The sequence below is a fragment of the Mercenaria mercenaria genome, chromosome 11, assembly GCF_021730395.1.
Source record: "Mercenaria mercenaria strain notata chromosome 11, MADL_Memer_1, whole genome shotgun sequence".
Classification (NCBI taxonomy): domain Eukaryota; kingdom Metazoa; phylum Mollusca; class Bivalvia; order Venerida; family Veneridae; genus Mercenaria; species Mercenaria mercenaria.
The window spans coordinates 45209026-45235238 of NC_069371.1; the positions used below are offsets into that span (position 1 = coordinate 45209026).

Sequence of the window (26213 nt, forward strand, 5' to 3'; positions counted from 1 at the left end):
AGGCAAACAGACAGTCTGATGCATAGCGATCCGTCACGTGCTATGATAGAGGGGAAAAATTTATGAAAGAGGGGATTTTTTGTTTAAAATGTTTTTATAGATGAAATTCATGAACTTATATGAAAAAAATCACCCATTAAATAACATAAATATTAAATATAAACAAGCATGAAATAAAGTTGATAGTGTAAAAAACAAGAATAATTTACAGATAAAAGCAGTTTAAAAACAGATCTATCATGTTAAGCATTGTGTGCACGTTTGGTCACACCCTGCTTGAACTAGTTCAGGTTTGGGGCTAGCACAAGTTGTGCTGGAAGGGAATTCCAAAGCACTATGGTGGCTGGAAGAAAAGAGTACTTGTAGTAATTACAGGGAGTGAGGATCTGGGTATAGGAGTGGGGATGCATATGTCTTGTTAGACGGGATGGCGAGGGGAGGGGGGGGGGGGGGGGGGGGGGGGGGTCTGACATACGTATACTTGAAGAAAGTGGTACAGCAACCAAACCATTCACTATTTTGTAGAACATAAGGAGGCGTGAATCAGATTTTCTATTTTCAAGGGTACGCCATCCCAGCTGATTTAGACGCATCTAGCATATATTCCAGCTGTGGCCTGACTAGAGCTTTATAGGCTAATTCCCAAACTTTTGGGTTTTTGCATGGGATATTTCGCTTAATGAAGTTAAGTGTTCGGGTAGCTTTGGGCGTGACTAAATTGATGTGTTTATTCCAGATTAGGTCTGAGGATATAGGGACCCCAAGATACTTTGCATCAGGAACCGTTTCCAAGACTTGGCCATGGAGTATAAACTTTGATCTGAAGGGTTTTCTTGACCTTGTTATGTTCATAACTGTGCATTTTGAGGGATTAAACTCCATGTCCCACTTACTTTCCCATGACTGTAACCTATTCGTCTTGCTGGAGGATGTTTTCTTGGGCAGAACTACGGTATTTACAGTTAAATAGACAGCAGTGTCATCGGCGAATAATTGGACCTGTGAAATCAGATTTTCAGGCAGGTCATTTATTTAGAGTAAAAAATAGAAGGGGCCTAGGACCGAGCCGTTTGGGACTCCGGACGTTACTCGAACTTCATCTGATGCTTCACCGTTCACGAGGACAGATTCGCGCCTGCCAATCAAGAAAGACTTGACACATAGCAACGTGATGCCCTGAACACCATGTTGATGAAGTTTCTATTCCGCATAGAAGCTTGAAACTCCCAGTTTAAAAGAAAAAAGAAAACTATAAGTGTTATGTGTTGACGATTACGTTGGTATATTTACTTAGAGGATATTGTTGTTGTTGTTGCTTTCTTCACCTCCTAAGAACAGCTTCTGAATACGCAGCAAACAATATTGACTAAACAGTTCACTACTATAAACACCGTTAGGTACACTATATGTATACAGTCATATACTGATCAGCTGTTATTTTGGAAGGACAAACAGTCAATTTTGTGCAATTAGCCACCTCTCAAGAAAGACCATTGCATGTTCTGAAATTGCTACAGGTAAGCCTGTAAGAAACCTGCATTGAGATAATAGAGCATGGATACTTTAAAATGCAAGTCATCTTGGTTCAAAGGCCAGTTTTTGCCTTAGTGTTAGGAAACATTTGTAAAAAGTTTGACTATAATTATGCATATCAAGCACAAACACCTAAACACTAAACTTAAAAAATAATCAAAGTATAAAACTAAAAACATAATTAAGACACTGTTTATTCTAGACGCATGTGCTGTATAATAAGTTTGGTGTTGATTACCGAATGGGGAATGGCTACATTACCAGGATGTCCAGAGCCTTGTACCTTTAAGGAATTGCAATGCAGAACACATGCAGAGCCAAACGTTTATAGACTTCTTCACAAATAGATGTTTTGTCTCGTTTAAGGGCACCAAAACAGGCCAGTTTGATCATTAGAATGTAAAAAACGGCAAGAAACGACGCAATTCAAATATCAAAACATGAACATGACAATTTTATAACTTCAATAACTCCGAGAATTCGAAATCTACAACGCTGAAAAGCAAAACCGAGTGTGACGTAGAAATAGAACTGATGCATGCACATTTCCATAGAGTTCAAAATACCATAGAAACCCGCTTACCTGATAAAAAAACAAGTGAACACGCGATGATTTCAGAAAATATCCGCCATTATGTAAGTTTGCAACCATTTCGCTCGCTTGAACCAAGTATGCAACCACTTCATGTCCTGCCCCTTGAGAACTATAGTTCAAATCAGTTGGTGTATAGTTTGGCCTTACTCCTTATCAGTTTAACAACTACTTGGTTTTGAAACATGGAGTGTAAAGTTTAATGTTAGAGGTTGTTATTTATTTTGCAATTCACGCAATGACGAGACTGATTTCCTTTGGCATACTATTTGGGTTTGTAACACGCTGTGAGTTAAGTTTTATCTCTCATTTGGTTTTTTGCCATAATAATTTTTATAGTTCTAATCATGTCATCACACTGGCCAAGCTTTATCAGGTAAGATGGTTCCAACGTTGTTTGAATGATGAATTTTACGCAGAACAAGCATACGAACTGGCACATTTCCGGTCTTGTAGGGGTTTCTACCCATTATATATCGAATCAAATGAAAACGACTGGCGAACCAGGAGCGCAAGTGAGTCCATCTCTAGTACTGTGACGAGTGTCTATCTCTAGTACTGTGACGAGTGTCTATCTCTAGTATTGTGACGAGTGTTCATTTAGCTGGCATTTGTGCCGTTGTTCAAACCCTTCCTTACAGCCCGACCGGGGAAAGAGACTTTTGACATTTTTTTAGAATATCGCATCATATACAGTGCTTATCGGAATCAAGTAATTATCAAACACTTAATACTGAAATCGTTATTTTTTAAAGACGAATCGTGCTTATTTTCATAGAATTAACCGGGTTTGTTTCTGAACAATCGACTGAAAACCTAACTCAACGCAGTTTCCGGTTTGTCGCTACGTAACGCAATCAAGTGTATATAACGTTCTGTATTTTACTTGCCGAGCTTCATTCCTCATAAAATAGTCTTACATTTTCTTCGGTTTACACCCTAATTACCATCAATACACATAGAATTTTTGCCAATGTACTGTCTAGTTATGTATGTTATATGTTCTTCTAAAACAATAAATTGTAGTTGATTTTTTACTAAAATCAAGCTTTCCTTTCGACTTTACTGGGTATAACATTGTTTGGAACATTTTTAGGTGCTAAAATGTTCGTTAAGGTAGACCTATAATAATGTACCGTATTCAAAACCTTAAACCTATTTTGACTTAAAGGTTTCATGTGGACGTAGCCTGTTCAAGCCCCACTGGGACCAATTTTTCCCCTTAGTTTCCTTTTCTTCTAGTAAGTTTTCACTTTTTTCAGGACTTATTATTGAGTTATTGTACAATATTTTTCATTTGATATGCGATTTCTTAACAGAAGGGTCAGAGTTAGACAGCTTTAAAAAAACTGAGGTACATGCGGTAAAAGTTCTCTATTTTGCCTTCATTTTTTAGATTACATATTGTGGAAGAAATGTAGGTAGCTTTTGCTTCTGCCCCAAGGTTATTTTTGAAAGAAGTGAGTAAAATTTAAAACAGTCCCACAGGATTCGACCATAATTTTTCAATGTTGGAGTTAGAATTCTATCTCATAAAATCCTTTTACCTAAGGCACCATAGAAAACAAAATGGATATTGACAGTTTTAATTTGTGCTTTTTAATTGTTTACCAATAGTTTGACGTTTCTTTTATCAAAATCAATGGAATAATGAATTCTCTGCAAACTTTTTGGACAGTGGCCATCACTTCGAAGTTTATCTCTACTTGAGCTTGATGAAATATCATAAATTATACAAAATTAAAAAATAAAACGGCAGGGTAAAAGTTGTTAAAAATTGCAACACAGTACGAAACAAGGTCATCTTTAAGAATATACAAAGCGAAATGCATTTTTTTAAACATTATTATTAAGGGTCTTATATCTTGATATGAAATTAGTTATGAAAGACCAATGTTATCAATGGACACAAGGGTTTTTATTTATCCTTGATTTATTTTTATTTTCCTGCAGCTGGATTAGAAGACTCTTTCTCTAGTCGTAGGTGCGGATAGAAATGTAACTGCAAAGGCGGTAATAGGGCTTTGGAAAAAACCCGGATATTTCTATCCACACATACAACCAATGACAAATGCTTTTTCTTGCATACCGTGTCCTTGAAATAACAGAAGAAAAAAGTGAAACAAAGGATTCTTTTCTTTTTACAGTACTATTTTATTGTAGTAGTGTATGAATTTACGCATGCATTCACAAACTGCAGCGCGAGAGTTATATATCTTATATCAAGGTTGAGCTTTTCTTGCCAACTTTGTGGGGGAAAAAGTCAAGTGCTAGAGAAAATAAATATTTCCGTTTAACATTTAGCCTGCTAGCACAATTGATTCTGCCTTTGCGACCAGTGCAGACCAAGACCAGCAGACTGATCATGGTCTACGCTGTTCGGTATTCAGTCGGTAAATTTTCAATGAACACCCCTTAGAATAATAAATGATACTGCTTAAGTTGAATTATAGACCAATCCCATTTTAGAACTTTAACAGCCGAAAGGTTAAAGAAGCGTGTACTTAAGTGACTTCAGTCAGCACTAGTTAACACCATAAGCAAGCACGTATTTTACTTTATAAACCTAAAAGAGATAAGGTCTCCAACATGTCAAAACAGTCATGTAGATCAAGCAAGAACACTGCAGATCACTGAACTTAGCTCTTTGAGGTCGCGGCTTTGATGTATCTATCTCAACGTTAAAATCTTTAATTTCATTAAAATCCCTCAAATAGCGAAAGAAAAATACTGATAAGTTAGGCAAAATGCTCTAAATTTCAATCCATTCTTTACACGTACAGGCTTATTAAATAAAATGTTTGATTATGTGTCTAGGACCTCTGGTTAGCACTATTTGACATTATAACTTTGTACATAATTCCAGTAACTATCTTACACGTCTGCCTGTGGATCACTGCTGTTTCCCAACCTCCTCTGGACAGAATGGATTTTTAACCTCGCTAGCGGTTTTTTACATTCCCTATTGTCTCTCGGTAAGGGAATACCCTGTCTTATACAGGCAAGCATGTAAGATCCTTATTTTTCTAGCATCATCGAAAATATGGAACACAAATAATAATCCTAATGTACCTTGCATTTACCTATGACAAAAGCTAAAAATAAAGATGAAGTAACTGTATATGGTTAAAATCTTATGGGCGGTTTTATCAATTTCATTAAAATCGGTTAATTATTGAGAACCATCTTTTTTCTCTCTATCAAAATCATGCAAACTAAAACATGTTGATTTCTTCTTATTTTAAATGATCGGTTCTTTTAATTAAATTTTTATAGGTCAATTTAGTAAAGCAAAAATTTTCTTTGTTATTTTTCTTAACTCTGTATTTTTCTTTGGTAAGATCAGGTCGTAAAGTTTTGATTTTCATACAGAAAAATATTTCGTCATAGTTAAATTTTAGTTATTTATTCAATCTAAAATTAAGTAGAAAAACTGATGGATTTCTGAAATTTATTGGAATTCTCCAAGAATAAAATATCATTTATTTGTAAAAATTACAATAGTGAAATTTTGGACATTTTGGACGCAACACTGGAATGGAAATTGCGGGTATAGTGTTGCGTTATTTCCCTCGTATAACGTGAATTTTCCTATGTTGGTCAAACAAAACTAAAACACAGAGTATAGTAGCAAAAGCAGTTATTTATTTTGCAGCACAGCATTTTTAGTTATACAAAATCATATTTAAAACTTCTCAATATCATTCAATCAGAACATCTTTTCTATAAATCTGGCATTATTATTGTCCTTCAATTCCCTTCTTAACTAATTCATTTATTTTCCAATCCCCTAAAAAAAAACATTCTAAGCTTTTATACCCGTACTCTTGCGCATTAGGGTAGTGTGCAAAAATGTGATAGGGTGGTGTGCAAAATAGTTGCGCTGCGCGACCTTTGTACTACGCAACCCTTGCGAGGCACGACCACTGCGCTGCGCTGCGCAACATTTACAACAATAACTCTAATTACCTGAGACAGTTCTGTAAAAAGCGGACACAAAAGCAACACTCAGTTCTATTTTAACATTGATAGACATTGAAGATTTCGTACGATAATAAAAGATAATAGGTAAGGGTAGAAACAAGAAACAAAAAAGTGAAAATATATAAAGAAAGGGTCATTTAACAGTAGCTAGATCATGCATATTGTATCCGCCATCGTCGATTGTGCCGGTTCGGATCGCACGCAGCGCTTTCACCCACTCGATCCAAATACAGCATCCCAGATGTAGCTACTATTATAAAACCCTATTGTATCACGGGACACGGGATGCATTTACGTAGATGATACATTTCTGTGGTTATATTTTGATTAGATAAAGCTTTTTACATCTAATTTTTACTTGAGCTGATCTTTTCTAGAGATAACTGTTCTAGATGTTTCCAAATGCATACCAAAATGGAAATTGCGGGTAACATTACAATACTTATAAAGTAAAATAGTATTACAAGCTGTATATTAACATGTAAAAGTAGCCAAATACGTAAAAGGACACAGCTCCTAATTTATGGCATTTGAGTTGATGTTTAGAAAACAGTATTTCTTACATTTGGTAGTGATCGTAAATTCTAATATGCTTGTTTCTGTTAAATACGCTTACGCTACAATGACATCACGTTAACGTGCGATGACGTCAATGGTTTTGTTGCGACCAAGAAAGAAAGCTTCTATATTTTATTTGTTGTTTTAGATTAAGAGCATTTTAGAAATGAAATAATTTATAGCAAAACCGTGTTTTAACTCTTTTTATATACTCGGACGGTAATACATCGTACAAATAATTTCACAAGGGCTGCGCCCTCGTGAAATTATTACACCCAACGTATAACCGCCCATCGTGCATAAATAGTGTTAAAACACTCTTTTGCTAAATATTATTTCTTAATTAATATGATACAGCTGTATCGATTTTGTTATTTCATTGTTGTACATAATGAAGCCAGCATGACCTATAAGAATATCGTCTGAACGAATTATTTCGAACATTCATTCTTCTTGAATGTAATATTAAACAAAAAGTTTTGATATTTTACAGGCTATGGTACAAAGTGTTTTGAATGCCAACATGTACCATACCCACATGACTGTTTGAAGCTGACAGTTTGCAATCCTGACGAGGTAATGACCAAAATACAATTATTGCATTGAACTGAAACGTTTGTAACTTAACTCATCAGACACAACATGCACACACCTCTGTCTCATCGACAACACGTAGTTCCGGATGACCCACTGGGGAATATTTCTCTATCCCTGCACAAGGGCCAAATACTCGCACAACCTGTACAGAAAATAACTCGATATTAAATTTCACTGATAAATGAAAATCCGTATTATAAATTATTTTAAATTATTGTAAATATTTGCAGTCAAAATATCGTTATATAAATAAAATCCGGTTTACTTAGGTGTCTGAGTGAATGTCCGGCTTGCAACATGCCGATTGTGCGACCGCGTTGTAGGATATTCATTTTAACCCTTGTAATTTTAACAGCTAAATTATGTTTTATAGGATGAATAGAATTGTAGAATAACTGAATGAAAATAGAAATCGACATTTTGCTTACCAAAATTTCCTGTTGCAAAGTATTGAAATCGTGCAAGTACCAGGCGCAAAACTGTTGGATTGTCACGGGTTGAAATATTTTATAATTTCAGTACAGTTAATATAGCCAAACAACTTTATGTACACTGTAAATGGAGAGAACACCGGACGCGTTCATCTGTATTCAATTTTGGAATACTACGTGTTATACTCTGAACACCGATGTTTAGTACAAGTGTTCTGTGTACGATTGGAACGCTTGATTTGAACGCCAGCATTCAATATTAGATCGCCTTCCAAGAAAAGTCTAGACATATTTTACTGTTTTGAGTTTTAATGAACTAGGGGTAAGTTATTTTACCGATATATTGTTAATTGAAGTTTCAGTGAATGCATAAAAATGAAATAACTATATAAAAACATTGACAGGAAATTTTATATGAACAGGGGCATTCATTGCATGTTCTATCTGAGAACGCCGGTGTCACAGTATGTCTAAAAATAGAATTTTTCAAGAAAGCGTCTATCAGTACCGTGAGTACGTCATCAACAAGCGTCTCAAGTTTGGCGGAAACAGGAAACTGGAAGGATAATCCGGAATAATTTGTTATGAAGTAATTTTTCTGCTATTTGCATATCTTCTTAGCTTGAATACTTTGTTCATAATTTATATTTAAGTTCCACCCGCCAGATCTATAGTGTTTACTAGATAGATATTCCATGTAAATTCAAACAGGCAGCACTTATGTTGTTGTTGTCGTTGTATTGCAAATGCTGAACTAAAGTCGTAAAGAACATGAAATGCTTTAACTTTTATTTTAGGTCACATCTTGAGCAGGTGAATTGGCTGCTTATTCAAACAATGAAACTGTCTGATAGCTCTACATAAAGCGTATAACGAACAAAAGTTGAAACAAAGTTTGATCGGAATAAGAAGGGCATAGATATGTCATTTCCAGACTCCTAAAGTGATCACTGAGGTTTGTTTGTTAAAGTTAGATGATATTTCTGTTCTGTTAAACAAACTAGTACGCTAGAATCATTGAACAATACTCACATTAAGTGCTAGTATGATTTTCTGAACCTTTAGCTGGGACTTGAACCTGCTCTTATAAAACAGTGCCTGGCCTTTGGAAGTTTGAGTTGAATTACTGATTTTCATGAATAAGGTGTATGATATTTTACATCAGCATATATACCTAATTTTAACATAAAGCATTATTTCGCATTTAATAGGTTTATACAACATTCAAATACCCATCTCTGTACCTATTTTAAAACAGCAAATAGTTTTATTAATGCTCCAGTATTGAGAAATTTAAATGCTGTTTATACAATGAAATCCATTTTTCTTTTGCCAGGTTGTTAAAGAACAGGACTTTGAGGTCATATTGGAGGTAAAAGAAAACACTCCTCCAAAATTAGTGATATTTACCAGAAATGACAAAGCAGAGACAGCCTATTTAGTAGGAAATTGTACTGCCACTAGGTGCAATAGGGAGAGTACAGTGTTATTTGCAGTTCAGTTATTTGCAACATTCTGTGTTTTCGACATTGAATATCATTCTTAAGCAATGTCTTTAGGATTCTCGCAGCAATTTGTATTTGAAGAACAGTATACAAATGAAAGTTAAGAAAATCATTTTTTTCTATGAGAAGTATAGAACAGTATTTAAATAAATGAGTTACATGGTTAAGGTATTGGGAGGATAATAAAATTAGCAGTCACTCTTTCTTCTGAAATATCATTCTGGTTTGTATTTTGCTGAAATGAAATGCAGCATTTCAAGATAGAGAATAGTTTTTAGTAATGCTAATACCACTGGTCTCTTCTGAGCAGATAGATTGACATTTTTCAAATAATATTACTGGGTTTTTCAAAATAGTGTTTTTGGTACTGAGCAGGAACATATTTTACAAAATGGACTTACTGTTACTGAACAAGTTGATTGACATTCTCAAAATGTTACTATTAGTTCTGAGCAGACATGTTGGTATTTTCTAAATGCATTTGGGACTGAGCAGGTTTTTAACATTTTACAAATGAAATTGTATATATATATATTATTGCATATTACAGTAATTCATAAATAAATGTGTACTTTCTTCTGTTCTGAGCTGTATGCAAGAATAAAATAGTAGTATATCTTTCTATATTATTGTATAAGTCTGTCAAGGTTATGTCTGGTCGAAATGTTGGTTTTGTGCCACTGATGAAATAATTTTGTAACTAGTATTTCCAACCTTACCTGATTTATTTGCTTTGGGAAAAAGTCATAGTCATGTGCCAGTGTCTTTTTGTTAAAAAAATATCCTGAATTTTTCTTAAGTACCATTTTATCTTTGAAACTTGGATTATGACCATCGTCTATTTGCAGGAGTACAAAATTCTGTCAATATTTTTTTCATTATGGTAATTTTTTACATAGTTTCTAAAAATTTTAGGACAGGGAACACTTTTACAGGAAATTATGTTCAAAGCATAATATCTTCTTTTATGTTTTTGTGACAGTTTTTTTTTCAGGTATGTTTAAAATACAACTAAAGAACACTATACATGTACATAAAAAGCTTGTAAAATAGTCAGATTAAGTAGTTGCACATGATGTTGGTAGTTTTTCTTCAAAATGTTTTTTGAAATAAAGTTTTTTTTTCAGCAGTAAATGTTATTATGTATAACAAATATCCCTTAGAAAAAACATGTCTCTTATCCAGTGTTCAAAACTGAATGCAGTATGTTCAACTTCTTAACGTCCATGTCTTTGAACATGTTCTAGGCGTTCAATATCTGTTGCATTGGAATTGAACACGTCCGGAGTTAAACAAAAGAACACCTGGGTGTTCACAGACTGTTCATTTACGAAACTGTAGGTGTTACCAGTCTGAACACTAACATTAAAAATAGAACATGTCTGGTGTTAAAAAAGAACACCTGGCTGTTCATAAGGTGTTCCACAACAGAACAGCTGGCTGTTCATCGGGCGTTCTTTCTTTGAGCAGCTAGTGTTAAAAATTTGAACACTAGTATTAGGATTTTATTCGCAAAGACGCGTTCAATATCTGTTGCAAATTGGCGTTCAAAGCGTGTTCAGTTCCTTAACACTTACATTTACAGTGTATAGTTTCAAACTAATACATTGAACCATATTGGAAAAAACAGGATTTAAAAAGTGTCGGGTTAAAAATGGCCGCAAGTGTACATTTTGGTCTGTAAAAGAGGGGTAAAACATTAATAAGACACATGATTCATCTTCCCCTACAAAAAGACAACAAATTAAAATGGGACAAAACCTTAAACGGTTGACATGTCAGATGATAAAACAGAGGGAAGAGACACATGCTATATTTGTACTGTCCTTTATTTGTTTTGACAGCCAAAAAGCAGAAAACGCATGAAACCAGTAAAATATTTTGATGTGATTTGTTAAGTCGAAAAATACGAAAGCCCTTAGGAAATAATGTGTTTTGTAAAAATGTCCATCAAACGGTGAAAATAATGAATCTCTAATAAGTTAACATTTAGCCTGCTGGCGGCAAGCGATTCTACCTTTGCGATCAGTGCAGACCAAGATCAGCCTGCACGTCCGTATTCATGGTCTGCACTGCTCACTATTCAGTCAAAAAAATTTCAGTGGACACCCCTCTGAATAGTAACTGCTACTGCCCAAAGTGGATGATGGACCAGTCCATTTCAGAAATTTAGCTGCGTAAAGGTTAAAATAGCTGCTATTTTTGTTTAATACCTTATCAGTATTTTCGGCTATGTTTCAGGTTTGTTTCACGGAACAAGTTGTAACACCAAGCAGAAATGTAGCTTTCAATTCCGGCTGTCTACCAAAATCAGTACGTGACTTATTATTTGAATTTTACTATCATCCATCTAGACTACCACAGCTCGTTTTTATTTAACATATGGAGTGATTGGTGTTTTGAAATTGAAACTCGTACGTGGGTTCGAAATGGTTTCTCTGTCTAGATGTGATAATAATTATATATAGACTACGGTATAATTTGTGAAGAACAACAAGGGATTTTAACAACTGTTAATGCAATTTAATTATCAGTATTGTTTTCTATCTAACACACTGCTCTCTCATATATTAAAGATAAAACATGACAATATCAAAAAATTTATTTTACTAGCAATGTCCTTCCGTTTCGACTCTTCTCATTGGTAAAAGATTAGCGAACATTGTGAATACACGCTCGACAGATATCTTGACGTGTAAAGAATGCTGTGCTGGTGATTTCTGCAACATGAGAGGATGCGGAACACACGGTAAGTATAAAACAAGTTTGTCAAATAACAGAACCTCTTTTTATTTAAAAATATGATACAGAATTATATGTATTTTAAATAGCTTATTAATAATGAGAAAGCAGAGTTTTGCCAGTTATTATATGCCTCGGTGTTTCTATATTTATTAGTTATATTGTCTTCGAACAAGATCTACGAGATAATGTCCTATAAGAATAATTTTGTAACTTATTTCTTACATTATGATACAGATTTGAAATCAGCAGAATATTAACAAATAAATTAATAGGACCACACCATGAAAAAAAAACTGTACTACTTAACAAAGAAAATCAAAACTGAGATAACAAAATGTTCATAAAGTGCATTGTTTGACCTTTAAAATCTGAAAATTTGAAGAAATTATCTTCACTCTTTCAAGACTTACAATGATTTAAAGAAAGACATTTAGAGACGTGACGTGTAGAACGTCATGAAAGCAGTTTGACATAGTTGTGCATGGCGTCTAATTGCAACCGATTATGCATATTACGTACTTAAGGTAGTTCTGCACGTTTGATAAACCGTACTTTTTTCCGGAAAACGTAGAATAAAGACTGGATTCGGCGTATAAAAAATGAAAAGCATTATATGAATTAATTGCAACCTGGGAGTAAATTAATTATAATGGCATTATTACTACATTTGTAAAGTCAAAATATGATATTAAGACATATCACACGTTAACAAATTCAAAATAATGTCTTAAAATTAGCGTGAAATGTCCGGTTTACTTTAATCATGGTCAGTATCTCAAAAATAAGAACACGGACCTATACATTTTATTTCATCAAATTATAGGCCATGCCTTTATTTACAACTGTGAGAAGTTTCATCAAAATCTACATTGTAGAAAAATTTCTATTCGCGAAAATGTTATGAATGTTATGGTTTTCCCATTGACTCCCATTATGAAATATTGCTTGAGGTCCCTACTTTTCAAATCAGTCTAGCAAGAAATCAAGCACGACCCTATCTTTTTTATTCGCTTAAATTTCTAGGTATATTCTGCAGTTTAAAAAATCAGAGTTTAATCAAATTATACATTGTAGAAATAATTTCGATCCAAACGTGCAGAACTACCTTAACATCACACAGCTGAATATTTAGAAACACGTTTAAATGAAAAATAACCTAACCCTGTTTTTTTATTATTATTATTATTATTATTAATATTTTGGATTTCATCTTTGGCATTTTATCTATACACCTCTGTATACTAATTGTACATGAGTGCATTACAATTTTGGATGTCATGACAACACAAATATCGTTTATTTGTAAAATATGGTAGAATTTGATTTTTGCCATAGATAACTAAATTACAAAATACTAGTTTCTAGTTTCTGCATGTACGTAAGTAAAACTGTGAATATCCAGTATAAAAAAAAGTATTTAATTCGACTTACGACATGCGTATGAATTGATTATTACATAAATACGAGGTTTAGTTCGTATCCACAAGAAATATACAACATTTAGAATGAGCAAAACATGAGACATCTCCCCGGTATGTGTGGACAAGTTTAAAATGACCCAAAAAGGCATTTATAGTCTGAAGAATTCTAAAGCGATATAATCTTTTTATAAACACATGCTTCCTCTTTTCTATCACACTATTTTATTAAAAGTTTGTCTTTGTTTGAAAACAGGATGTAAAGTTTACGATTTGTGATACGTCGTTTTAGATAATTTATCCGTGTTCATACCAGTTATTTACAAAGTAACCTTTCTTTAATATTTCTTAGAATAATGTTTCTTTGAGTAGCTCTACATAGCCCAATATTATTGTGTAGTCAGCAGATTATTAGAAATGTAGAAAAGGGCAATAAAATTTTATACGTTCCTTAATATGATCAAATAATTTTTACGAATTCAATTGTCCTAATGATGACGTCATAAAACAGTTTGCCCAGGCTTTCATGGTTGACTGATTCGAGTGTTCCATATCCAGAAATTATCTTCTGGTATTGTTCTTTAAGAAATGTATTATCTTAAGTCTCTACTCTACTAAAATGTGCAAGGTTCGGCCATATTTTAGGATTTATAAATAAGCCGGGCTAAATATAGAAAGGACATAAATTTCGAATCATCATAAATTGGTTGCGTAAAATTACAAATATCATGCACGAACATATATAGAATTTTTATTCAGTGAAATCAAAAGATTCAACTTTAATTTTTATTTATAGACATATTCCTCTTTGCAAGGACGCAACTAGCTGTTTTTTTTTCTTTTTATTATATGTATTATACTTTATACCAATAGTCTGTGAACATTTTGTGCGGTCCCAAAATAAACAAATTTATAAAATTCTACGACTTTCATATTTATGAAGACCTTATTAGCACCGACATTTAACAGCTACATTTCATCACTTTTCTTCATGGAATTAATCGTAACCTTAAGTATAATTATTAAACGACTCATTTAGCACGTCATCCGACAGGTTTTGATCTATTTTACAGTAATGAGTAGAAGATTTAGATACTTTATTAAAGAGAATCCGTCATAGCGGTATAATGTGAATATAATTATATATGGTGATAAAATTTATGTTACTTTAAACGGCACTGATTTAGATATCAATCATCTGTTTATGATGATAAGTATTATTATGAAATATACATTTTAGGTGTAAAAGAAAACAAATCAGATAATAATCGTTCCTTTTCAGAAATCCCTATTGAGCAACGCGGTCCGTACTGTTACACGTGTGATGTGCAAAACCCCGAAGATTGTACCAATGTTACTGTCTGTGGCAAAAATGAAGTACGCATTTCATTTATGTCTTTAAACGAAGTAATTTCGTGGATAGTATAGATTATTTTGATTTTCAGACATGATGTCACGGAGGACTGCATCATTCCCCTCACTGAACCCTAATCCTAAACATTATACTGTTATAACTTTAATTTACCAGAAAATGATTGCACAATTCGTTATCTCTCATATCTGAGACCTACAAAAGACACACAAAATACCAAAACACAATATATTACAAATTTTGCAAAGTCTGAAAGACAGTCAGTCACACATAAGTTTCATGACTTTACAAGGCTTAGTATGAAACACATATATATTCTGTGAAAATAAAGGAAATCTTATTTTAGATTTTATGGTGTAATATATCTGCCAATCACATGGCCACTTATTTTTCTCGTTTTATTTTTCTTGAAAATGCCACTTGTTCAATTGCTATCTGGCAAGTAGAAAAGTTCCACTACTAGTCATCCACATAGCCACCTACGTTAACTAAATTTTGTCAGTTAATCAGCACTGTTATGATAATAAGAATGGAAACCCCTTGCAGAGAAAACTGTCTACATAAATATGCAGAAATATGCCACCATACCATGTCTAAAATACAGTTCACATTATGTATTCTTCATTTCATTTACAATGGTTATTTGGATGTTTTACTCTGTTCTGAACATTGTTTTCTACTTTTGATAATAATTTTGCAAAAATCAATGAGAATATTAATTTATCAGAAAAGATCACTTACACAATGTTTAACAATTTTTACGCTAATCATTACCTGATGCAGTATATTAGTAAGACCACTGTCATGTCGAAAGATGTGGTAACATGCACCTCCGAAGCCTGATGTTACAAGTTTGTTTTTCAGCTGTGCATGTTGCATCACCCACTTGAATTGAATAGCCGTCCTGGCACTATATACAGAGGTCGATGTGAAACGCAGGCGGTAAATAAATTTGAATACTAATATGTTTTTCATTATAAGCTAAATATGTTTGTTTGATATTATTTTATAAAGCGCAGAAATGTTTCAGTATTTGGATTTGTTGTGTCTTAGTGAAGACCCGGACAAGAATAGATATTTAAATGCACATATACGTTCATCAACTTCTAATATAAGTAAATCAAAAACGGGGGGCTCTATGGCTGAATGGTGTAGGTTGCTAACATCAAATCACTTGCCCCACATCGTTGTGGGTTTGAGTCTTACACGATGCGTTAAATTTTTCATGTAAGGAAGCATCCAACTGGCTCACGGAAGGTAGGTGGTTCTATCAGGGCGCCCGCCTGTGGTGAAATAACGCCCAGATGGGCACCTATGCTCTTCCTCCACCATCAAAGCTGGAAAGTCGCCATATACGGCATATAATTGAGTCGGTGCGACGTTAAACCCAACAAAAACTAAAACGGAAAACGGTATTTGAATATAAAGACAGAAATATAAAGGTAAACCTACTTGTAAATGTGTATAGTTTAACTTGTTTCAGAAGTTACCATATTCATATAAACATGTAGACATGTATTGTATAGGTTGTCTAAAACATAGACCGAAGAAATATTGCAGACCTTGTTTATTTGTTGACGAAATATAACGTTGTAAGACAAAATACCATATAATCCTTTAGATGTGAGGTCAAGCGATTACAGACTAAATGCGCTCTCTGATAACCACCCATCTTTAAGTACACAATATCATCAGATCTTTCTATCTATCGGTTTTAAACATGAACTATTTCCATTCTTCCTGTAAAATCATATCGGTAAAACAGAATTGCTAGCGGTAACAGTTTGACTAATAGACATTGTATGAAATATTCAAAGACAATCCTGAGACCGAAGACCGTCCGGAATATTCGCATATGCAACCTTTTTTTAAAGTTCTAAGTCACTGGCACTTTTTTCCTGACTACCCTTAACAGTATAATTTTGTTTTGTTTTAAGATGGTTTGGATTAATGCAACTTTAGGAATAGGAAACAAAATTTTCCCAGTTGTACGGCGTCAATTTCTGTTACGCTTTTGGAAATATAAGCCTCTTTTTCGCTTGATGTGCAATAAAGAAAAATACATATTTTCTGCTAATTGCTTTGAGTCCTCTATAAAGTTTGATGTACTTGTGTACAGATGACTTCCTTTCATTTCTTCCCTTGTTTTTCGTATATTTCTTGAACGTTCTGGTTGTGCTGTTCCTCTTGTATCAAACGTTGTGCATTCATCCGCTCACTTATACAATCAAGGTTGATGGTCTTCCATTGCCTTTTGGCATTGAAACTAGAATTGTTATCCATGTTCGACATTTCAAGACACTCATTACTTTTTGACTGAGAAACATTGTTTTCTTGAAGCAAATGCTTGTGCATGCTGAGAATCAAGTTTAAAGAAAATGAAACTATTAAGGATTTAGAACGTCATGTCCTGTATACACCATCTTGTCATACTTACATTTTAATCATAAGTACTAATAATTTGCAATTACTGTAAGAAGTTTCATTGCTTTGGGCAAAAATGTTAATACATGGACATACCTGTCATTCATAAGATAAAATCAAACCGAATGTCAATAATAACAAAAGCTTACTTGTGTGTATTTCGTTTTCCGTGCATATGTTCGTTTCCAAAATCTAAAGCCAGATGTTTCCTTTGACCCAATCAGACTAAAATAATCGATCTTCCTAAATGTTAGATCTGATGGCGACCAATTTAAATAATCCAATATTGTTATTTTTTATTTCCACCAATCTATTTCCATCTGAACCAATTAGACAATTTGCTTCAGCAATCGTTTGACTTAACGTTGACGAAGTATTACACGATGCTTGGGAAAATTAAAATCGATAAGTTTAAACAGGAACAAAGAATTATTTTCGATGCGTGAAGTCCTCCATATCTGTCTTCTTTTTCTTTTTCTTTTATTTCTTTGCAAAGCGCAAAGAAACAACATGAGGGGTCAGCCATGATGTTGTTTTCAAAATACATGCATCTTCTTTCACTTTCAAAATTGCGAAAGCAATGCCCTGATTGGGATACCGGATAGGTCATTTGAACGTGACCCTCTATCGGTTTACTGTAGATCTTATGTGTAGCATTAATACATGATTTTATTTACATGGTTTTTGACCTGAGATTACTAATGCAGTCAATTTGTGGCTCAATGGAAATATGATAAATTACCAAGCAATATTTATCGACGACAGTATAAAAAATGCACATGGTTATGTGTGTTTATGTGGAATTTTCTATTTTATTACTTAGATCTTTTGCACTGTGCCTCAATATTTAAGTCTGTAGTTCACAGACATTTTATAAAGTAACACTGGCTTAAACCATGACGTAAACTAATGCTTATTTTCAGGCATGTAATGCAATAACACAAACATTCGGAAGTAAAAACTGCAATCCCATATGTTGCAATACAGACTTTTGTAACGATCGTTGTGGAACCCTTTCAAATTACGCTACGACAACATTACATCCACACATCTCTGATGCTAGGACAACGTTGCCAGATAAACACTCCACTCTCCAACAACATCTGGGACAAACAACAGAATTACCAAACACCTTGACAACTAAGTCTCTGAAAGATCACACAACAGAAGGTAGAGCCTTATTTTCATGAATTTACCTATAAACAAAACGTATTAAATTAATCAGCGTCCCAGAAATAAAAGGTCGTAAGTAAAAAACAATACATGTAAGAAATCTTAAGAAATAAAAATGTTTTACAGATTTCTCACCGAAACTGTTCGTATCTATATTGTAACCTCATAGAGAGAGAGAGAGAGAGAGAGAGAGAGAGAGAGAGAGAGAGAGAGCTGCTAAGTATCGATTGCGACATACATAGTGAACTAATAGAATTTGAAAAAAATGTTTATATGCTTTTTTGCATTCGTCAGTAAGGGAAAGTCGTATCTGCCACTAACGGCCTATTTCTATATAACTGTTGTACAAATAACAAATTAAGCAATTTTAATAGTAGCAGATACTACCTTATTTCTAAAACGTACCCTAAACTTGGTCGTAAGTAAAAGATACGACCTTATATTATTAGCAAAATTTTATTCTCAGGTCAATAAATTTGTATTTCATGTTCTGGTAATGGCCCTTTCAATGTAGCTTTTGAAAATGTAGAAGTCAAAAAAGGTCGTAAGTAATAGTTACGGCCTAACATTTGTGGGGATATCATCATCATGCCAGTTTATGGATGTGGCATTAGAAATAGAGAACACAATTTGTTTATTTTCTTTCATTAGGAAACAAACAGACAGCTACAACTAAGCCAAACTTGAAAACCGTTTCTTCAGCTATGACCACTCTATCGTCTACGCATTGCCACAAAACACATTTCGTGTATTTACAAAATGTGCATGTGCATGCACAGCTTTGTATCCATGTTGTTAATCATTTTAAAGGAGTAACCTGGGACAGAGCTCGAGCAATCTGCAAAGCAAATGGAGCCGATGATCTTGTTGTTTTAGATACTAAGGCAAAGGCTTTATTAGTAAGAGACTTCCTACGAAGCAATTCTAGTAAGTATAATTGGCAATCTAACAGATTAGACCCCGTGGGGATTATTTCTACGGAATGAATTTCACTGTCACCTTTTTATGACAGTTATTCACACACATTCATTCCGTAGATCTAGTACCTTCACGCCTAAATTATTTCGATTTTTTATCTTCTATATCACTTAAAATGATATATACCTGGTTTAACCCCAGGTCCATTCTAATAGACAAGTACTCACGGTATCTTGAGTCACCTTTATATACTCCTGGGTTGGTTTAGACCCCGGGAGCTAAACCAGGAGTATATATAAGACGATGGAAAAAGACAAAACAATTGATTTAGGTATCATGGTTACAATTCTACGGAACGAATGTGAGTGTATTGCTAACTTTCAAAAGTTCAATTTGTTAGGGCGACAATGTAATTCATTCCGTTGAGATGATACCGTGACTACCGTGACTACTCGTCTATAAGGATGAACCTGAAGAATGTTGCAAAGTCTACCGTCATTGCTAAAACCAAAAACATACAAAAGTGACTGAGAAGATACAAATGTGCGAAATTATTTAGGCGTCATGGTATCAATTCTTCGGGGTGAATGCGAGTGTAACTAGCTTTCATAAGAATGTCAGTGTAATTCATTCCAAGGGGTGCTAAAGCAAGAGACTGAATAGTTACATAACTCGATTCTTCTCGACAGCTGTTGTTTTACTATGCAAAGGATGTTTCACAATGCTGTTATGTGCACCACTTTCCCAATGTGAAATAATTAAAAAAAAAAAACAACGGCTTTTCCCAAAAGACTGAAAACTATTTATCCGATTGTCTGTAATTTAATGTTCTGCCTAGGATTTGTTTTACATGTCAAGCTATGTAGAACAGGTTAAATTCTTAGAATGAAAATGATGTAAATGTGTATTTTCATGCGATTATAATTTGTTTGAATTACCATAGACATGTGATATTAAACACTTATTAAAACTGATTTCTTAACGCTTTACGAAACATGACCGCATTTAAACTAGCCCATAGTACCCGTATTTAATGTTAATATATCTTTTTTCTCACGAACAGAATGCCAGTTTAAACAATTTTTCTTCTTTTTTCTAATTGCATATAAGTTAAAGACTACTTGTATCCTAATAAACACTATCAAAAACACCTTATCAACACTGTCAAAACCGCATTTTTGGTGTTTGTTAGTGAGTTCCATTAGCGATCCATTGAAACAATCAAGAAATGGTTGCAATGGATGACTAACGCAACGTGTTTCATTATATTAATCGCGATTTTAAAGAGAGTTATTCAAGACCTAGATCTTGGCAGTGGACCAAGGGATTTCTGTCTCATTAGCAGTTGGGGGCTAATGACTTTCACACTATGGTTCCAATAAACAGGGGCCATTTATTATTGGAAAGTCAATCTACCTTATACATGTATCAGCTCATGAGAGAAGAAACAGTGTATTTCATTTTCAATCGTATAATTATATATATATGATACTTTAAAAATTATATCTACTTCTTTTGATATTTTTTTTATTAAAAGAAATAAGTTTGTCGTTCAAACATAATTATAATAAAATTATAAGACACTTATTTAGGAATATATTACAAATTTCACCATGTTTTAGGAAGAAAAGTGTTGTCTTTTCGTATTCTATCACATTCAATTTTGATATTTAAGAGAAAGGTGAAAGTTTTATTTTACTGCTACTGCTTTACTGCTAAGGACTTTTGTCTTAGATTGAAAACTCAAATGTGCATTTCTGTGTTATAAAGTAAAACATGAAAAAGGTACGCTTTATGCAACTTATTATTGAAATTGAAAATTCAGTATAGATGACACAATAACTTGATTTTATCCTCTAAAACCTGTGATTGCACGTATAAGAAATCATTTTAACTATTGTATATACGTACAATAATCACTTCCACCAGTATAATTATGGCCTTTTCATTATATGATAATAGCAGATATTGTTTGTGACTATATCTGTATTTTATCATTGTTATTATTACTATATTATTATGATTATTTTTATTATTCTACATTCAATAAAGGAAAATGAATTGCTTTCAACTCTACTCCATATATTTTCATGATCCAGTGGGGACCTCTGTTGTGCTAGTTGCCCACCAATTAGCTACTGTTACATAATCGCTGATAAGTAGCAGATAAGACGGGAGTTGTGTATTGAATTTTGGGTAGGGGGATCTATAAGTAAAGTGTATTTGTTTATTATAGTGTCACCCCTACTGAAAAGGCCAGCCAAGTTGGCTTATGAGACACCTACATACATTGAATAGAATAACTTCCCGATTCCTATAGATAGATCCGATTTTATAGGCGTGAAGCTGGTCTGCTTCGAATTGCAAACCGCAAACTGTTTGCATTTTGTATTTTGCAGTTCGAATTGCAAACCGCAAACTGTTTTGCATTTTGCAGTTCGAATTGCAAAATGGATTTTTGTTTTGCAATACAAGATGTAAATGATCCATGATTTGCTTTCCAAGAAAGATGTTAATGACGGTTTTGAAACATTAAAATTTCACCTTTTAGGCTCCTTTGCGCTTTGTAATTTGAATTGCAAACTGCAAAATATTTTGCATTTTGCAGTTCAAATTGCAAAATGAATTTTTACTTTCGATTTACTGTATGTATTGAACTGCGATGCAGTTTCTCAGAAATATGGTATCGTGTTTTAACATTTAACATTTAAATTTTATTTGCACTTTGTAATTTGAACTTCAAACTGCAAAAAAATTTGCAGTTTGAATTGCAAAACTAGTTTTTATTTTTCGCTTTGTAATTTGAATTCCAAACTGCAAAAAATTTTGCATTTTGCAGTTCAAATTGCAAAATGAATTTTTACTGTCGATTTACTATATGTATTGAACTGCGATGCAGTTTCTCAGAAATATGGTATCGTGTTTTAACATTTAACATTTCAATCTTATTTGCACTTTGTAACTTGAACTTCAAACTGCAAAACATTTTGCAGTTTGAATTGAAAAACGAGTTTTTATTTTGCGTTTCAGTATTCAGTATTTCAATGTCCTTTTCGCTTTGTAATTTGAATTCCAAACTACAATTTTTATATTGCGTTTCAGAATTTAGGATATCAATGTCCATTTCGATTTGTAATTCATGTTTTTATATATATTATACGAACTGAGAGTGAAATAAACTTTGAAACTTTTAATTTGAATAACAAACTGCAAAATACTTTGCAGTTTGCAGTTCGAATTGCAAAATAATTTTTTATTTTTTATTCAATATATAAACTGCTTTTCAGTTTCTTAGAAAAGTGGTATTGGTTGGGATTTTCCAGGCTTTAAAATTTAACAATTCAGTGTCTTATTTGCGTTTTTTATATGAATTGAAAACTGCAAAATATTTTGCATTTTGCAGTTCGAATTGCAAAATAAATTTGTATTTTGCGTTTCAGAGTTCAAGATTTCAATATCACTTGAGCTTTGTAATTTGAATAGCAAACTGCAAAATATTTTGCATTTTGCAGTTCGAATTGCAAGATGATTCAATATGAACTGCGATGAAGTTGCTCAGAAAGATGGCATTGTTTGGGGTTTTCAGACTTGAAAATTTAACGTTTCAATCGTAGTTGCGTTTTATAATTTTAAATTGCAAACTGCAAAATATGTTGCATTTTGCAGTTCAAATTGCAAAATGAATCTTTGTTTTGCGTTTCAGAATTCAAGATTTCAGTTTCAATTGCGCATTGTAATTTGAATTGCAAACTGCAAAATATTTTGCATTTTACAGTTCGAATTGCAAAATGACTTTTTACATTAGATTCAATATATGTATTGAACTGCGATGAAATTTCTCAGAAACATGGTATTGTTTGGGCTTTTCAGGCTTTCAATCTTATTTTCGCTTTGTAATTTGAATTGCAAACTTCAAAATATTTTAAAATATACGCATATTATTGAAAATAACCTTCAATATATACAATATCATACATATTTGTTTTTGATACAGGAAAAAGAGATTCTGTTTCGTGTAACTGGCATTCAGTGAGGCAAATGTCAAATTACAGTCATTTATAATACTTTAGACATCCCCCGTCCCTTTTGTCCTATTGGGGTTTCGCTAAAGTCTGCTACACCGACCGAGATGTTTTTCGTGAGACCTCGGGACGCTTGATTTCGTATCAAGACATTCTTTTTTGAACGTACCAAATGGGAACTCGTTGGCCCTGACCACGGTTTGATGGCGGGAATCTTGATTTCTGTTGCCTTGGTATTCAAGGGGAGTCAGAAATGGCATAACTTTGTGCAACTGATTCATTTATACGGTTTCCAGCATACACAGGGTACATTGTTATTAGAAACTCTTGAAGCTGGTGTTTCTGAACATAACAATAGTCCCAATGTGGAACTACGTTTTCACAATTTTTCCGTTCATGCTTCTCTTTGCCGAGTAAACCAAACTAACCTTACCTACTGGCCTTGATTTTGATCTGAGGTCAGTGTACTCAGCCCATATTCTTTTCCTAGCATCGCCAAAAAGACAACTTGTTGAATCTTAACCAGAATTTGAGAAACGCATTTGAAATTCGAACTGCAAAATGCAAAATGGAAAATATTTCGCGGTTTGTAATTGAAATTACAAGCACAGGAATGATTTTAAAGACTGGAAATCATTTTCTCGGAAAGCAAATCGCGGGATATATTTCTTGAATCGCAATATTAATAAAATCAAGCATACAACTGCTGTTCTTGACACGTTTCGAGAATGTTTTAACAGGAGAGTATTTTAGAGGTCATATTTACATTTAATATGTAAAGCATCTCTTTTTACACACATTGCCATGTCGAGAACGTAAAAGAAAACTGTCTTTATTTAGAACTTTACAGTCTGTAGAATAAAAATAATACTTAGTTACAGCAAGCTTGTGAGACACAATGGCGCCTTAGCAATAAAGTCTGTGGATGGACAGATAACGCTTTATCTTATTGGCCATTTTTTTATATTATTGGTTTAAATGACAGATCGGATCTATCCATTTCTTAGTTCATCTATATATAGTACAGGATCTAGGTCTTTAACTTTACAGAGTAATTAGGAAGGCTTTTGCCACATTTATCAGAAAACATATAGTTTAAATCCGTTCTATTTACTTTCACAGCATATCTTCTAGTTGGCATGGATTATGTAATAGAGGGACATAAATTAGTGCATTTTGTAGGTAGTAAGAATAGAGGATGGACAGAATTGGTTTATTGAAGAGGAAATGGTGGTTGTTGTTTCATTTATTTTCTATCATTTACAATTAAATGTATTTTCTTAATACATACAATTCAGTATAAATAAACACATATTTACATTGTGAGTTTTAAAGGTTTCAATAAAATAAGTATATGATAGAATTCCAATATTTTATTTAGTATTAACATAGTTGTATTTGAAATGCTGATTCAAATGGCGTACTTGCTGTGCAATATGAAAACTAGCTAAATAAATGTGTGTTTCTCTTTGTCTATCCATTTTTTACAACGATTGAATTTCTGTTAGCTGCATGATTAACAAATTATTTGTATAACATTTATTGTAATAATGCTTGATCCTTTAAACAGAAAGGCTCAATTAGCGTGTTGTTAAATGACACATAGTAGTCCAATATTTACGTAACTTAGCGATCCATTAGCTCATTTACATGTGAAATTGGAACATGGTTTGGATAGTGTTTATTGGACCAACACTTCGCTTGTGAAACATGGTTTTGATAGCGTTTTTGACAGTGTTTATCGGGTCTTTTCTTGTTTGGGATACATCTGAGACCAGTATTGTCAAATATAAATGAAAAAGCTAACCATTCTACTAGCTGCTATCGGCATATTTACAATTTCAACAAGAAGTTTGCTGAAATACCGGACTTGCATTCACAAATACGTTTTTGGGTTGTTTGTGGAAGTTTTATAGAGAAACATACTGATTTGTCATAATTCACAATTTCAGAATTTAATCACCCTTTCTACTGGATAGGAGCAAAAGACTTCAATAACAATAACCACTTCTCCTGGACAGATGGTCAAACATTAGTCGACAAAGAAGCTGATTGGGATAAGGACAAGCCGGATCATGTAGTGAACGGCAATGACCAAGACTGCGTCAGCATATATAATAATGTTGCCCACAACAGGCATTTTAAATGGCACGACCTGAATTGCAATGACCGAGGACATTTTATTTGTGAACGAAAACAAACATAGACTGTATTGATTTCTATTTCTACGTTCGAAAAGCCTGATGCTAAGATTTTTTCTCTACATTAATGGAACTTACTACTTACGATCTATCATTTGAATCAAGGACATCGAAGACAAAACATCGAAGTTCTTGCTTGTGTGAATAAATAAGTTAAAGACACAAAATATTAAAAATTCATGACATTTCCTTTTATGGAAGAACCAACTCTAAGAATGCTTTCATTTTTGACCTATTAATAAAAATGGCATTTCTTAATTTATCTTTTTGAAGAACGAAGAAACTTGGCTCATGCATTTATTAGCAGTCTTGTCTGTGATCAGCACTAAAGACATTGGAATGTGTAAATATTATCCAGATCTTTACAATTTTAAGCAACATGGTATTCGGACAGATAATTACGAAGTCCCCAAAACAACTATTAATAGTTGTTCATAGGTAAAACTGCGTTAATAGTGTAATAGTCAGTCTAGCTGACACTGGTAAATAAATATACAATCACAAAATAACTGGGTGAGGAACTATTTCAGACCAAACCAAACATGTACTATGCATAAATCATCTTAATAGACCAGTAACTAGTGTGAATTGGTACACAAATGGCAAAGACATGAATTCCATCAAGATTTGTTATGATCGCGGAAATGCGTTACAATTGCAAATTATGTTTCAACAAACAAACTTACGGCAGCTATTCATAGTCATAGATATTTACCATCATCAATAGAGTTCATGCCAAT

General features: G+C 33.4%; 1 protein-coding gene across 1 annotated transcript; it reads left to right on the plus strand.

The window, feature by feature from the left end:
• The first annotated feature begins 2269 nt into the window (after window positions 1-2269).
• LOC128546559 (uncharacterized) lies at window positions 2270-25731 on the plus strand. Its single transcript, XM_053517314.1, has 9 exons — window positions 2270-2412; window positions 7161-7243; window positions 11442-11513; window positions 11814-11949; window positions 14646-14740; window positions 15600-15677; window positions 18083-18329; window positions 18984-19259; window positions 25225-25731. Exons 1-9 carry the CDS (start codon window positions 2328-2330, stop codon window positions 25476-25478), a joined length of 1326 nt encoding a protein of 441 aa, XP_053373289.1. The 5' UTR covers window positions 2270-2327; the 3' UTR covers window positions 25479-25731.
• Window positions 25732-26213: the final 482 nt, after the last annotated feature.